The sequence below is a fragment of the Saccoglossus kowalevskii genome, chromosome 11 (genome assembly GCF_978046115.1).
Source record: "Saccoglossus kowalevskii chromosome 11, keSacKowa6.1, whole genome shotgun sequence".
Lineage (NCBI taxonomy): Eukaryota > Metazoa > Hemichordata > Enteropneusta > Harrimaniidae > Saccoglossus > Saccoglossus kowalevskii.
In genome coordinates this window covers 25,149,002-25,164,090 of record NC_140651.1, presented here as the reverse complement: position 1 = coordinate 25,164,090, position 15,089 = coordinate 25,149,002, and the positions used below count along the sequence as shown (strand labels likewise).

The 15,089-nt window shown below is 32.2% G+C and overlaps 1 protein-coding gene across 3 annotated transcripts in view; it reads right to left on the bottom strand.

The window, feature by feature from the left end:
- LOC100371393 (synaptotagmin-like protein 4) overlaps positions 1–15,089 on the bottom strand; it is a 93,404-nt gene that overhangs the window by 14,278 nt on the left and 64,037 nt on the right. For all 3 annotated transcript variants that reach the window (XM_085505053.1, XM_085505054.1, XM_085505055.1), the window contains exon 8: positions 2,406–2,507. In XM_085505053.1, coding sequence (XP_085361179.1) covers positions 2,406–2,507 — 102 coding nt within the window. The remainder of the gene's footprint in view (positions 1–2,405; positions 2,508–15,089) is intronic.

Here is a 15,089-nt window from a genome sequence, read left to right as displayed (position 1 = left end):
ATGTTTGCCCTTAAGAATAACATCTCACTAAACTATTCGTTTTGCGACAAGAACTGCAGCTTACATCGAGGAACCAAATCATATGCTTGATTTTGTTGTATTTTAAATGGAGTTAATATTATGTTACTGTCAAACAAGGAGGTTGCAAGCCCTTTTCTTGCATTTGCCGTTGCATTTGCACCTGTCATACCCCTATAAGCAAATCTATTAAAGTTTCATATTATCTAAGTTGTGCAATTTATTTTAGTTTTTAGATACCTAAACCACTCTATGCAGCACACGTTCATATTCATACATAGCAAATTAAGTGAAACAATAATTCAATAATTATCATAAAGTTCTAATCAAATTACAAACGAAGACATCCTTGCCATCCAAATTTAAAAAGGGCAGAGTCATCAAAAATTGATGGACATTAAAGTACTGTAGAATACTTTATTTTCGCTTGGAATTTATTTTCGCTATTTTCGCTGAAGGGATGATTCCGTGAAAATAAAATCCAGCGAATATACTAATTTTCCTATATTTCATATTAAACTCATCAAAAATCAGTGAAAATAAATTCCATACAAAACGCTCAAAAAGCCTTTTCAGCGAAAATTAATTCCAGCGAAAATAAAGTATTCCACAGTATATGAGTATTTATACTGATAGAAGTTATGCTTAGAGGAACTTTTTTTAACAACTGACTTGGACAGAAACAGTTAAAATGTGCATGGACAACAAAAAGGACGACTATTTTTCTTACGAGAAACTTTTTTTTTTTTTTAATTGTGGGATTTCTTGCCGGGCATTGCATTTGTTTCTGGTACACTCCAAACATATACCAGCAGTTCTAGGCACAAGTGCACGATTTAAATTGTCTAGCTTCAACAAGTAGATTGATTGTTTGACAATGGCTTTCTTGTTGCAGCTGCAAAAAGAAGCCACGTTTTTATGTCAGTTTTTCAAGAGTAAATTGTATAAAAATAGAAAATCTTATAATATAGTGTTATAATCAAAATAAATAAGGTCCACAACTCAGAACCCTTAACTAAACTTAGAAACAAAATAATAAATAAATTCTAGTTCTAGAAAAAAGATTCTTTCAAAATAAAACATAACTTGCATGCTACCAGATTGCAGTTAAGATTTTGCATGCACTCAATATTGAATAGAAATGCTATCCTTTTAATAGACAGTATACCCACCATACAACTACAAGTATTAACTAAGCAGTCATAAGATATCAGGTATATATAGGTCATGATGTTGACATAATTTTATCCCATATATACAAAGTCATGTATTATATTTGTAATCATAAGAAAATCACCTGTCAAAAGGAGGGATCTCCTGAGCTAGTATCAGATTTGTTTCGCCAATAGCAATTTTTAAATAGTTATAATTAAGTGATTCAATGTTCAAATCCCAAATGGCAGCCATATTGGTTTCAAATCCCAAATGGCAGCCATATTGGTTTCAAAATCAAAATGGCAGCCATATTGGCTTCAAGTTCAAAATGGCATCCATGTTGGTTTCAAATTGAAAATGGCAGAATATATTGGTTTCAAATCCAAAATGGCAGCCATATTGGTTTCAAATCCAAAATGGCAGCCATATTGGTTCAAATTCAAAATGGCAGCCATATTGGTTTCAAATCCAAAATGGCCAACTGTTTTGTTCTCATTTATAACAAAATTACGAAAAAAAATGCTACTATATTGCAAATTGTGGATTTGAAGCATTGAAGCAATATGATGAATTATGGTGCAAAAGCAGATAGGAATTGGAATGCAGGCAAGCAGAAATAAGCATATCAACAGAGTCTAGTAAAATAAAAACAAAATCATGAAAATAAATGCATCAAAATGTTCATGCCATATGTTTAGATTTAGTTATTTTATTTTATTTGGTTAAATTCCAAGTTTTAGTGTCTGGCTGTTTTTTGCATTGTTTAAATACCGAGATAATCTCGCGCATTTCTGTTAATTGAACGTTTCCATTCTGTGGGGCTATTGGTCAGAAAAAAATGTTTGATGAAATATCTCAATCACATGAATAATGATGAATAATAATGCTGCATATCTTTATAAATCATGGTAATAATTTAGGAAAATTTGACTAAATTACTAAAAATTCAATGATCGTGAGATAAAAAGAATATATTTATTACAGATGATGGCCACAATTGTGTTAATTTATTCAAAAGTGGAACAGTCCTAAAAACTTGTTGCAAAGTGTAAAGCATCAAACATGGAAAACAAATCAGATTCATTTAATTTGTCCAATGCTGCATATAAATTAGCTTATTTGCATAATTCGTATAGCAGACATGACCAATCAGATTAGTCTAATTTGTCCTATGCTGCATATAATTAGCTTATTTGCATAATGAATGTGAAAATACTGTAGGCACTGCTTACCAATGTGTTGGCTGATAATTGGCTAATCCTAGCGGGTGAACCAGTAGAGGAATGTCCTTTAACAAAATGCTTATCAATATTCTCATCCTCCTCATGGTGCACCTGTTGAAGCAAAAAATAGCAAAACAATTATCAATTTAACGCACGACAAGAAAGTCTTGGTATGAATAACCTGAAAGGAAAATGTCAAAAGCTGAAATACACTTACCATTATTTGCTCAGTTTGAAAGTTCAAGCCATTACATCAATGACTTGTCGAATTTCAATATACAAGATGAATAGATTGCTGTTGCCATGGTTATGCATTCATTTATCTCTTAAAAATACCGTTTACAGTATATTTCTTTGTTTTAATATGAATAATGAATTAAATCTTATCAACAAACCTTACATTCTAATAATTTGTTAAGTGTGCAGTCTTATCTTCCATACATTGACAAATTCATACCAGATTTGTTTGCACATACAATTCTAGAAAAATTTTCCTAAAAATAAGTTATAATCATGATACAAAAGCTTACTACTTTAAAGTATCTTGAAAGAAACTGGTGTATGCTAATTGCACCACTACAGTTGAAATAGAGAAATGTTCCGCCAATCAGATGGCTCCTTTTATCAAGCATAGTGAATATATTTAAATTATACTTCAATTCTTGGGTATTCTAGAGAGAGGTTTCGAGTGTAAGCTATGTACAATTTTTGTTTAGAGTTTTCACATTTTTTTTTTAATTATGGATAAGCGACCTTGCTGTAGTGACAGTCTTGAATATAATTTAAAAATTACTGTAAAAAATGGCTCTTTTTATGTACAATATGAAACAATACAATTTTGTAAACGTTTCTGCCAGACTACAGTTCCTGATGCTGAATATCAATATTGCCTCCACCGACATGTAAGATATGAATGCAAGCAGGTGCATGGAATAATGGCGTGTTGCATCAATAGTAAGTAGTAAGACGCTTTCATACAGTGAATCAAAAATTTAGCTGGAACTCGGTCACTGTCTTTGATCGGACCATGAATCAGTCTGTATCACAATCAATGGTAATTAAGTTACAAATTCAAGGTTGAATTTAAAACCCACTGATCATTAGTCCGGCACAACAACAACAACCTGCAGACAACAACCCAAATAAGTTATCGCCATACGAGCACCTGGTCGGTGTAGATTGAATACAATAATACACTTGTGACAGACATATCTAACTTTTCATACAAGAAAACAGACAAACACCAATGAAAATGGTGATTTTTAGTCATTCATCACTGGTTAACATAGCAAAACTCAGGATGTTGTAAGGTATTAAATCTAAAACTAATGTATTACAAGAATTATCAGTATGACTACAGGGTACCACGAACACAGCTTTAACAATATAGATTCATATAACAGTTCAAAATATGGCTTTTTCCCACAGACTTCTTCTAAACATGTACTATGAAATACTTTATTTTATAGCTAGAATTAATTTTCGCTGAAAAGATTTTTTAGGTATTTTGTATGGAATTTATTTTCACTGATTTTTGGTGAGTTTAATGTAAAATATAGGAAAACAAGTCATTGTCAATGACACGTCCCCGTTCCGTTCATATTTGAGTGACATATACATTCAAAGCAGATCATGACCGAAATGCACCTGCATATGTACAACACATTGTGCTAAATCTGAACAAAATCCATCCATGCATGACTGAGATCCGGTTCTGGAATTGTGAAAATACGTGATTTTGATGCATTTTCGGCCTTAAAATGGCCATCATTCCACTATTGTTAAGCAGATCATAAAACAAATGCACATCTCTATTTGTGACATGATGTACCATGTGTGTGTGAAGTTTGAACTTGATCAATCCAGACATGTTTTGCATACGGATCCAGAACTGAATTCTTTAACAAAATGGCCGCCAGTCGGCCATTTCGAACTTGATCCGAAAAAAAAAAAGACGTGCATCAAGGTCCTATTATGTTTAATGTATGTACCAAATTTGAACAAAATCCATCCATGCATAACTGAGATACGGGTCCGGAATTGTGAAAATGTGCGATTTCAATGCATTTTCGGCCTTAAAGCGGCCCCCATTTGGCTATCGTTAATGAGATCATGAAATAAATGCACATACATATTTGTGACATGATGTACCTTGTGTGTGTGAAGTTTGAACTCGATCAATCCAAGCATGTCTCAGATACGGATCCAGAACTGAATTCTTTAAAACAAAATGGCCGCCAGTCGGCCATTTCGAACCCGATCCAAAAAAAAAATGACGTGCATCAAGGTCCTATTATGTTTAATGTATGTACCAAATTTGAACAAAATCCGTCCATGCATAACTGAGATCCGGGTCCGGCCTTAAAATGGCCGCTATTCGGCTATCGTTAATCAGATCATGAAAAAAATGCATGTGCATATGTCCCATATAATGCGTGATGTATGAGTGAAGTTTGAACTTAATCGGTCCATGCATGTTCGAGATACAGGTGATCACGGACGCACGGACGGACGGACGCACGCACACAGGGCAAAACAAAAGTCCCCGTTTTCGGACTGCGTCCGAACGGGGACTAAAAAGTATATTCACTGGATTTTATTTTAACTGAATCATTACTTCAGCGAAAATAGTGAAAATTAATTCCAAGCAAAAATGAAGTATTTTACAGTATTTGGAATAAAAATAATCAAAATTGATAACTTGCAACCAAACAAATAATTCTGCAACACATTTAAAACATAAAATTGTAAGAAATACTTGAATGTCCTTTTATAACAGGTTGAATTTATACTTGTCTCTTGTAATCAATTCAATTCAAGCAACAGCAGTTTATTTATTTAGGACGTGAACGATGACAGAGAATTGTTAAAATAAATTCAACTCTCACAGGGAGGTGGTTGGTTTGATTCCCGGAGCACACTGTGCACTTACACTATAAATCAGAATACAATCTTCCCAGCATTCAAAGCATGCAGTATTTGGATAGGGAGATTTTAACCTTTTTTACCACCAGACTTTCACGCCCAAATTATATTGTCTGCACATTTTTCTTATATTCCTTAATATTTCTGGAAATGAAACATAATTTTGAAGCCAACAGACAAAATTTGGATCAATTTTCAGTTTTTACTCAAAAAATTTGGCTATTTTTGTCCCAATCTTTTGTAAGAAAGTACAGACTATGATACTATTTTGTGAATTTGTGAAAAAAGTGATCTGGTGGTGAAAATGTTAACATGGGCACAATTAGTATCTAAAACAAAAACAAAAAATTCAGAGACATAGCAGTGATTTTATTGTCTAGAAATTAAAAAAAGAAAAAAAGAAAGAAAAAACAACAGCAGTTTACTTGCAGATCACAATAAATAATCCTTAGTACATGTTATAGTCATACCTGCAGACCCTATATAATTTGTGTTCAAGACCTACATGTATAACAGATTACTACAGAAACATAAAAAAAAAAAACCCTGAGGCTTACAGTTAATGCATAACAAATAACTTGAACCCATTGGCCCAATCAATCAGGATGTATAATAGTACCCCTAACACATTTACTTTATACTCTGAGATGCGAGGCCACATTAAGCAAATTTGATGTTTCATACACACTTAAAAATAAAATGGGCATATAAAATGCAAGAAGGAACACGACTTGTATACATTTCAAACTAATATTGTCTCATTTTGACTACAACAAAAAAAAATTAAAAAATTTTAACGAATCCGTTCAGAGTTGCAAATAAATATTTGAATGCTTGATTATATCCCATGTATTGTAATTTAAAGGGAAAACATAAAATCATAAATTTACTGCTCATAAATGAACAAATTAGCATTTATCACCAAAAGAAACTGTCTGCTGTAAATTAATGATATCTGAGAATTGTATTCCAGCGTAATCAGTTGACTGATTGATCAACTGACATATAAAATGACAGAATGAAAGAATGGATAAATGCTTGCAGCCAAACACATCCTCAGTACCGTACATTGTTTGGTGTCTGCAAATGTTAAACTGAAAATTTGTATATATAAACTTGCATAAATGTCAAATTTCACATTCTGTTGTTTTTTCAGCATAACCTTTTCACATCCAGACTCTCAACCAAACTTTTCTACATTTTTTTCTTATATTTTTCAATATGTCCTTGAAATGAAACCAAATTTTGGAGTGAACAGACAAAATTTGAGTCAATTTTCAGTTTTTACTCAAAAAATTTTTCTTTTTTTGTCCCAATCTTCAGAAAGAATTTTAACTCATGATTTCCCAGTATAAAATTGAAGTTCTAATTTGATATCTGAATAAAATTAAAAAGATTTCACCCAAGGTTACCAAGTAAATGATCAAACCAATATGACCATAGAAAAAAAATTCTAAGAACATGTGAAACAAATGACTCAATCAATGTTGCCCATATGAAAAAGTCATACAAGGCAATATAAAACAAACAATTCAATGAATGTGTCCCATGGATATAATCACCTCCAATAAAAAATAACTAAATTCAAAAGACTGCATGTCAATCTTGTCCATTAACAGAAATGTAAGCACAGTTCATAATTTCATTCATTATACTCTGCTCCTAGATTGACCTGTGTTCATTTCACACAAGTCAATACATACATTCATTGCTATACTTTCTGGGAACCAAAAAAACCTCTCACCAACCCCCGACTCCTATAAGCATTCCACTTTGTATGACCTGCAGAAAACCTCTCACCAACCCCTGACTCCTATAAGCATTCCACTTTGTATGACCTGCAGAAAACCTCTCACCAACCCCTAACTCCTATAAGCATTCCACTTTGTATGACCTGCAGAAAACCTCTCACTGACCCCCGACTCCTATAAGCATTCCACTTTGACCTGCAGAAAACCTCTCACTGACCCCCGACTCCTATAAGCATTCCACTTTGACCTGCAGAAAACCTCTCACTGACCCCTGACTCCTATAAGCATTCCACTTTGTATGACCAGCAGAAAACTTCTCACCAACCCCTGACTCCTATAAGCATTCCACTTTGTATGACCTGCAGAAAACCTCTCACTGACCCCTAACCCCAATAAGCATTCCACTTGTATGACCTGCAGAAAACCTCTCACTGACCCCTGACCCCAATAAGCATTCCACTTGTATGACCTGCAGAAAACCTCTCACTGACCACTGAAATTTTGTAGTATACTCATGTACATGTTGGTACATTTCACCCTTCAAGTGGACATGTAGTTTTCACATGAGAGTTAACATATCACCCATGTATCAGCATATGGGCTTTACAAACATTAATTAATCAACAGGCTGTTCAGGTGACATGAAAGTGATTAAAAAAAATGTTTTCAAAAGTTGAAATTGTCAAAACAAATCACAAAATTAGCCAACAAGTACATGTATGTACCAGTAATCCCTCATTTGCCTATATTTAAGCTTTCAGAAGATATATAGGTACCGGTAGTTATATTAGCAACTTTTCGAAAAGGTCTGAACCACAGATCAAATGCTGACACATTTTACTCCTGCTTCTACCTAATTAAGCTAGTATGGGTGACTCAAGTGTATAATATAAACATTCAAAATTTCTAATCTCAATTATTTTACCTGCATGTCCATCCTTAAATGAATAAGAGAGTAATTAAAAGTTATAATCAGACATTGAAACAAGTAAATCCTGTTTTGATTTCGTTAACAACTAGTGACTCAATGGCCTGTATTCACGCCTGATATAAAAATGGTTGAATAACATTATCAACTATATTTGAAATAAATTAATATTTCATACACATTGTCTTACAATTGAAATTAAGTAGACCAGAATTATCAATATAATATATTGGTACATGCATCAGTTGCTTTCATTGGGGCATGACCAACATAATTAGTAAAATATGACATGATAGGAATATTTTGCGCCCCTTGTACAATTTCAATCATAATTATTTAAATTTGAATATACAGGAATAATTTATATAAAAGAGAACAGAAAGACATGTGTACTGAAGTTGAAAGATGGCAACACCCACATGACTCGTAACGTTATGTTCAGTGGACATTGTGGTTGTTATCTAAGAAAATTTAATTAATGACAGGGCTCTATGCATTCAAAACAAATAGAATTCCATTTTTATAAACAGCAATAATTTTTTTTACCAATCCCAAATACATTATACGGAATTCATATAGACTTGAAAAGTGAAAAACTCTTTGAAAATATTATTTTGCAAGCATAAATGCAATACATCGAGTGAATGTCAAACAATATGGCGTGTACAGAACAGTTGTAGATTTCGCAAATACGTTTTTTTTTGTTTTTGTTTTTTATCAGTGGTTTGTTTGTTAAATCCTCATTGACAATATCAACCTGAATTCACTGCTTTTCCTTTTCAAACCATAAATATGATTTGTTAACTGTTTTATAAAATTAGCATCTGAAGAAGAAATCATTTTTTTATATAAAATATTTATGAATGTTTTATTATTAAATACAACTATTGAAAACAACTCATCTCACCACAACACCTAAGTGGGTGCATACCGACAGAGTAGAATGTATTTTGTGTGCATGCACAGTAATATTAAAATCTGACGAAACCTGCAAAGACTCATGGGTAATTATTACCAAATTGCTTTCAAGCCAAGTGTTTACTCTGCATTTGATCAGAGCTTTCGATTAAAAGGTTTTATAAATATTTATTCATTCCCATAAAAGCTTGTTTATGCATTCATTGAACAGTGTATTACTGTAACAGTTTGTGAACATGAAACATCAAAATTCACAATGGATAAAAACAATGTCTATTATAAGTGTATGAATGATGTAATAATTTTGTAATTCTAATTTTACTATGTAATGTAATAAAGTTATTAAAATACTGTCAGTAGACATACATGTTTTGTATCACGTAGCAAATTGAATTTTATGTAAATTAAAGGGCGGCAGTCGTTGTGCCGCGTCCTGTTCGATATGGGACTCATAGACATACACAACGCGTGTAAAATACATTGTTTATTGACATGAAATTCGAACACGCGACAACCACCGCGCTTTAATCAGTTATTTTACATGTATCATATATTGGACCCAATTTATATACATCATATTGCAGCAACTATCACCATTTAAAACACATTTTAAAACATTAAAGATTACTGACTGAACAAAAAATTGCTGGAATGTTAGAAATGCCGGCCAGTCTCTATTCAACTCCACATGACCTTAATTCAGTTATTATAAGCTATTCGTTTAATGACCGACTGGTGCTCCGATTTCAACGTTCTTATTAATAATTGAGTGAAACATGTTTGAGAACACTAAGTTTGCTAAACATATGATTCATAATCCCAGTACTATCTCGCATGGGAATTTTATGATCATCATGATCCTTCAAAAAGTAATTATTGTTAAAATAATTCATCTTCTATGACCACCATATTTATGATTCAATCTATCAAGATATTAGTCACTTTTTTCTTTCAACATATTTTTAAATAAACAAATTTTAAACTGAATTTTTTTGTCTATGACATCATTTTGCATTCTCTCAATACTGTGATTTATATAAAGATAAAGAAAACAAATTATCTCTGATTTAATTTACAGTCAGTAAGTTTTTTTCTTTTTATTTGTGATCAAGAATTAATGGCCTGATAGTGATTATTAAACTATTTCACCACCAGACTCTCTTGCTCAAATTTTTCTGACCTTTCTTTTATTAATTTTAACTTTTTTTCCCTACAAGTTGTTGTTAAATTAATTTTCTAGTCAAGTTTTTTATTATGATGTCTGTTTCCCCATCTACTGGTACTTCATTGTGACAGCATATTTACTAATGCCCAGTTTTGTTCTGTGCACACATAGATTACATGTACATATCACATAAAATTTGCAGTGATACAGCATTTAATTTCTTTTTATATATATATATATATATATATATATATATATATATATATATATATATATATACCCCACAACTGGTATAGAGCGAGTGTTTCTCTACTTGTCCATTTCTTTAGTTTCAAGCCGTATTTAAAATGGATGCTCTCATGTAGTAAATATCTATCGGTAGATTATCCGTATTTATTTGATTATCACTTGTATGTCAGCTGGCTGTGCTTATCGGCTATCCATGGAGGTTTTCAGTAAGTGATACATTAAAGTTGGTCAAAATATATAAAATTCGTAATTAAAAAACTGCTTTAATTACTCAAAAATTTTTCCTCTCGAACATTCAGTCAGCCATGCAGTCAAGGAGACTAAAATTTCTGTAATTTCTGGGACTTATACATATAGATACTTGCAATGTCAAACCAGGCAGTTTCACAGGCACTTGTAATGATGCAGTTTATATTAGGACTTTACGCACAAAACTAATCATAGTACTCATTATTTAAATGATGGATTGGTGAGAATGAATAATTTTACTAAATGATTGGTGAGAATTTAACCATCTGACTTCAACCTGGTAATTGATCTTATTCACTGTTTTGCGGCAAGTTTAATAATTTTTTTAATAATGGTGGCACTGACTATGTTATATCATCTTCAGTATGTAGATAATACAGCATACAGGTAATGTCATGTGCTTGAATCATCGTATCTTCAAACTCTACGAAGAATTACATCCAGCGGTTAACTTTTTTTTATCACGAATGCCCAATGAAACACTGATTACAGAATAATTATAATTTTGTGTATAATTTTGCATCATAATTCATATGCTAATTAGTGCTCTCTAAAACTAGTCTTTTAGGCTAATGCATAATTTCGCTATTAAATTCAAGATGCAGCAAATCCAAGATAAAGTATATTATTTGTTGGCACTTCAGCGAATTAAGATTCTGTTAATTTATGCCATTAGTCAAATTCACTGAAATGACGTAAAAATTGCAACATGTTTCACAATATCTATGCATGTTAATTATTCAAACAGTTGCAAGTTGAGAAAATACTTGTTTGATTACTTTTTAGGATTAATAAGCTTGTCAAAATAAATGGCTGCCTGCCATCTCCAGTCTTATATTTTAAACAATTAGTGGTTTCATCTCTCATAAAGTGAATGATTAGGGGGCTCAGACAAAATATCCTCCTTCAATTTTCAAACTTTAAAATTAATATAATCAAGATCCAAAAATTATATTGAAAACAAATTTAATTTTCATTTGGTTGAACAATTGCATGTAATTGCAACAATTAAGTGAAAATGGAATTGCTATTATGATAATTTATAAATGTTTTTGCTTACTTTGACCCTTTGAAAGGTCATTATACTTTTATAACCCCTCGGGTGAAGGTCAGACTGATTCCTTGCACAGTACTGAACAACTAAGTTATTTAAATTTCTGATATATTGCCAAAAGGAAATGTTTTTTGTGATTTTTTTTTCTAAAATCACTGTGTACAGTTTTATTTACATTTTTCAATTGTTATTAATGGTAAGTTTTGTTATTTTTTCATATAAATTCAGTTTTTCAGATTTTCTGAAATCCTGACAAAAAAAAGCTGTGATATACATGTACATGTTTTTAACTTGTGCATGTGGCGAACAGAAACAATATTTGTTTTTCTTTCAAGCCTATAATACCTGCCGCACACAGCCCTCTATGACGCAACGATCGTATAGTTGATCTCAGTCGGTATGCGACACAGCATTTCATGGATTACAAACACGTTGGGTTTTATCATATCATGATGAGTTGCTTTGGGAAGTGGTTGCATTGCTCGTCACAGTGCGTATAGTCAGAGAGTAGGAATAAATCGTACCATAATGCCTGGTCATTCATTACGCTACTGCTCTGCTCTGCACTCGCTGTCGTGAGTTTTGTGAAAATTCATGATTATCCCTTGATTGCGACAGTCATTGTAAATCACCAGTAAGAGGCAGTCATTATAGTTTAATAAAACTTCATGGATGGTCATGCATCATGCTTAAGTTAGAGTTTAATATATTTAAAATGCTTAAGTTACAGTTTAATATATTTAAAATGTTTTTTTTCGGTGTATCATTTCAAAACATTTGCATTGAGCGAAAAAGTGATTTAATTGCGACATAAGGCTTTGGCTAACATGCAATACACAAAACGATAAACATAACCCAACCAGTCATTATTCAGACAGTTATAAATTTCTTGAATTTTGCGATCGACCCCTTTCGTATTGTAGAATGCCAATATGGCAACCATTGAACTCAAGTCATGTGATCACCTCAAGTTTATTGAGAATTAATTATTGGCGCAAAACAAACAAAAATCATTTTACATTATTCCTCTGACATTTATGATAATGTCATCAAAGATTTCTGGCTGTATGTATATTATCATGATTATAAGACTTAATAATAGAATTAACAGTTGAAATTTATGAAATTTAATAAATACATTTCAGAGAAAATATGAATAATTATCTCAGAAATATTTGTATTAACATTCCTCGACACATGCATAAAGTGATAAATTATTATCACGTGGCAAGATGAAATTAAAAATGATGGAATGAATAATAAAAGAATGTCTTATCGATTAAATTATTAAAAAATAGTCAAATGTATGGAATGATCAAAATAAAATATTTTATTTTTTAACTGTTTTATTTTTGAGCTACTCTGAGAATACTGGAGTAGTGAAATTTTAACCTGGTTCTTTATGCATGCGTTTTATTCCGATTTTAAACTCAAATTATTGTCTACGCTCAACATTTATTTTATGATATGATTGTGAATCATTAATGGATTTTTAAAATATTGCAAAACAATTCAAAATGAGAATTTTTACTGATGCACACGTTCCAATGAATGAAAATATATAATGATCAGAGCATAAATTTATATATTATTTTAAGGACAATATGCACGTTACCGCGTACTTTGAGTGACAATGTGTGAGAATTGATTACGCACACCTGCTAGCAGTTTTGTGCAATCATTTATAATTTGTGATGTCATATCGCATGTAATAGTTATAAATATACCACCTGTCTGGCACATCACACCCATTTTTACCCCACCACACCCCACCCCACCCGACCCAACCCAACAAATCCTTAAACTCTAATGGTGTCTCTGTGGGATACACACAACACCAACACAGTCACAGCTATACACAAATTAGAATCTAAAATGTAGATTTCAAGACACAATTACTAAAATTACATGCACATTGAATAATGCTATAAAACGCACAGAATGAGGAAACACAAATTGCCATAAATCAGAATAAAAGCACAATACTTCCCTCATTTTTCCATTCTGCAGATAGAAAAGCCATGTTGGTGGTTTGAGAGTTGATTTTATGAATGGCACTGGGGAGTCACGTTCAGCTCGTTACCTTCTCCAGTCAGCTTTTTACGTGATTACTATATCACCAAGGGCATTGATTATTCATACACGACAGTTATACATTTTTAAAGGATACGCGTCTTTTCATGATTCTCTCGTTACAAATCTTACGGAAATGACACGCTTCCTAAAAATGTACACGATGTACTCGCAGTCTGCTGGTAAACCTCAACGTTTTAAAAAACAAGAATTGAATTAAGATGTAATAAAAAAGAATGTTATAAAACCTGCGATTCTCTTTATATATACATTACACAGGCATACATTATAATTTCTATTAGCATAGATGTTGCCATGGCAATGGATACTAATTTCGTTTGCCAATCATTCAACATTATCTCAGTTTAGTCATTGGTCGTGTTTAAATAAACTATTGTCTATAAGCGGGCCAATTTTTGATAGAATAAATACACTGATATCAACAAAGCTTTCAGAGAATGTTTAGGATAAAATAAAAACAGACTAACATTTTGAGCAACAAAGTTGACCCTTCCTATCTTTCACAAACCCTCCTCATTTTTTTCACATTTTTTCTAAAGTTTGGATCAAGATCAGTAGTCATTATGAAATTATGTCTTTTCAATCTAAAATTATCCCAAAAATTCCCCCCAAAAATACCTAATAGGCAGAACGTTGGTGGGAAAAAAATATGCTTTCAAATGTCTAACCCCCTGCATAAATACATACTATAGAATTATAGTTAAATCTCCCAATGTGCTCAGACGCATAATTATAGAAGCTTCGTTCTAACTTGCGCATACTCTTGGTATGCATGACATGACGTTACCATGGAAAATATTCAAATTGGCAGCCATCTTAGCAAACAAAATAAAACACTCACATGCAATTCAAAGGCAACACACAGATGTGTTGATATTGCCAGACCTGATATTAGGGGGCTTAGTGAGATCATAGCTACCAGTGTATGTGCATTTGTGTTCATGCATGGCGATGCATTAAATGCATGCTGCTAATTGTCATTGCTAGCTGAAGGCCAAAGTCAAAATCAATTAAAAATGTAGAAAAATACTCCAGATATTGAAATGAAAAATTTAAGATTATCATTTTAGACCAGATGTCTGTAGGTAAATGCTGTTCTGCACTTTGTGATGCACAATGTGTAAACAGTCTGATCCACGGCATTGAAACTTATAATAATAGAAAAAAACTAATTGAAACGAAAGACAGGAATTTAATTGTTCATCTGTGGTTTGCATTATAGGAATATCCCAGAGCACACACGTATCAAGTTTAATTTAAATGTGGTAATTAATTTATTGAGATATCAGAGGAAAGCCAAAAAAAGGAATTAATGTGCATAGATTTCAACTCTAAAGTAATCAGGTCTATATACATTACA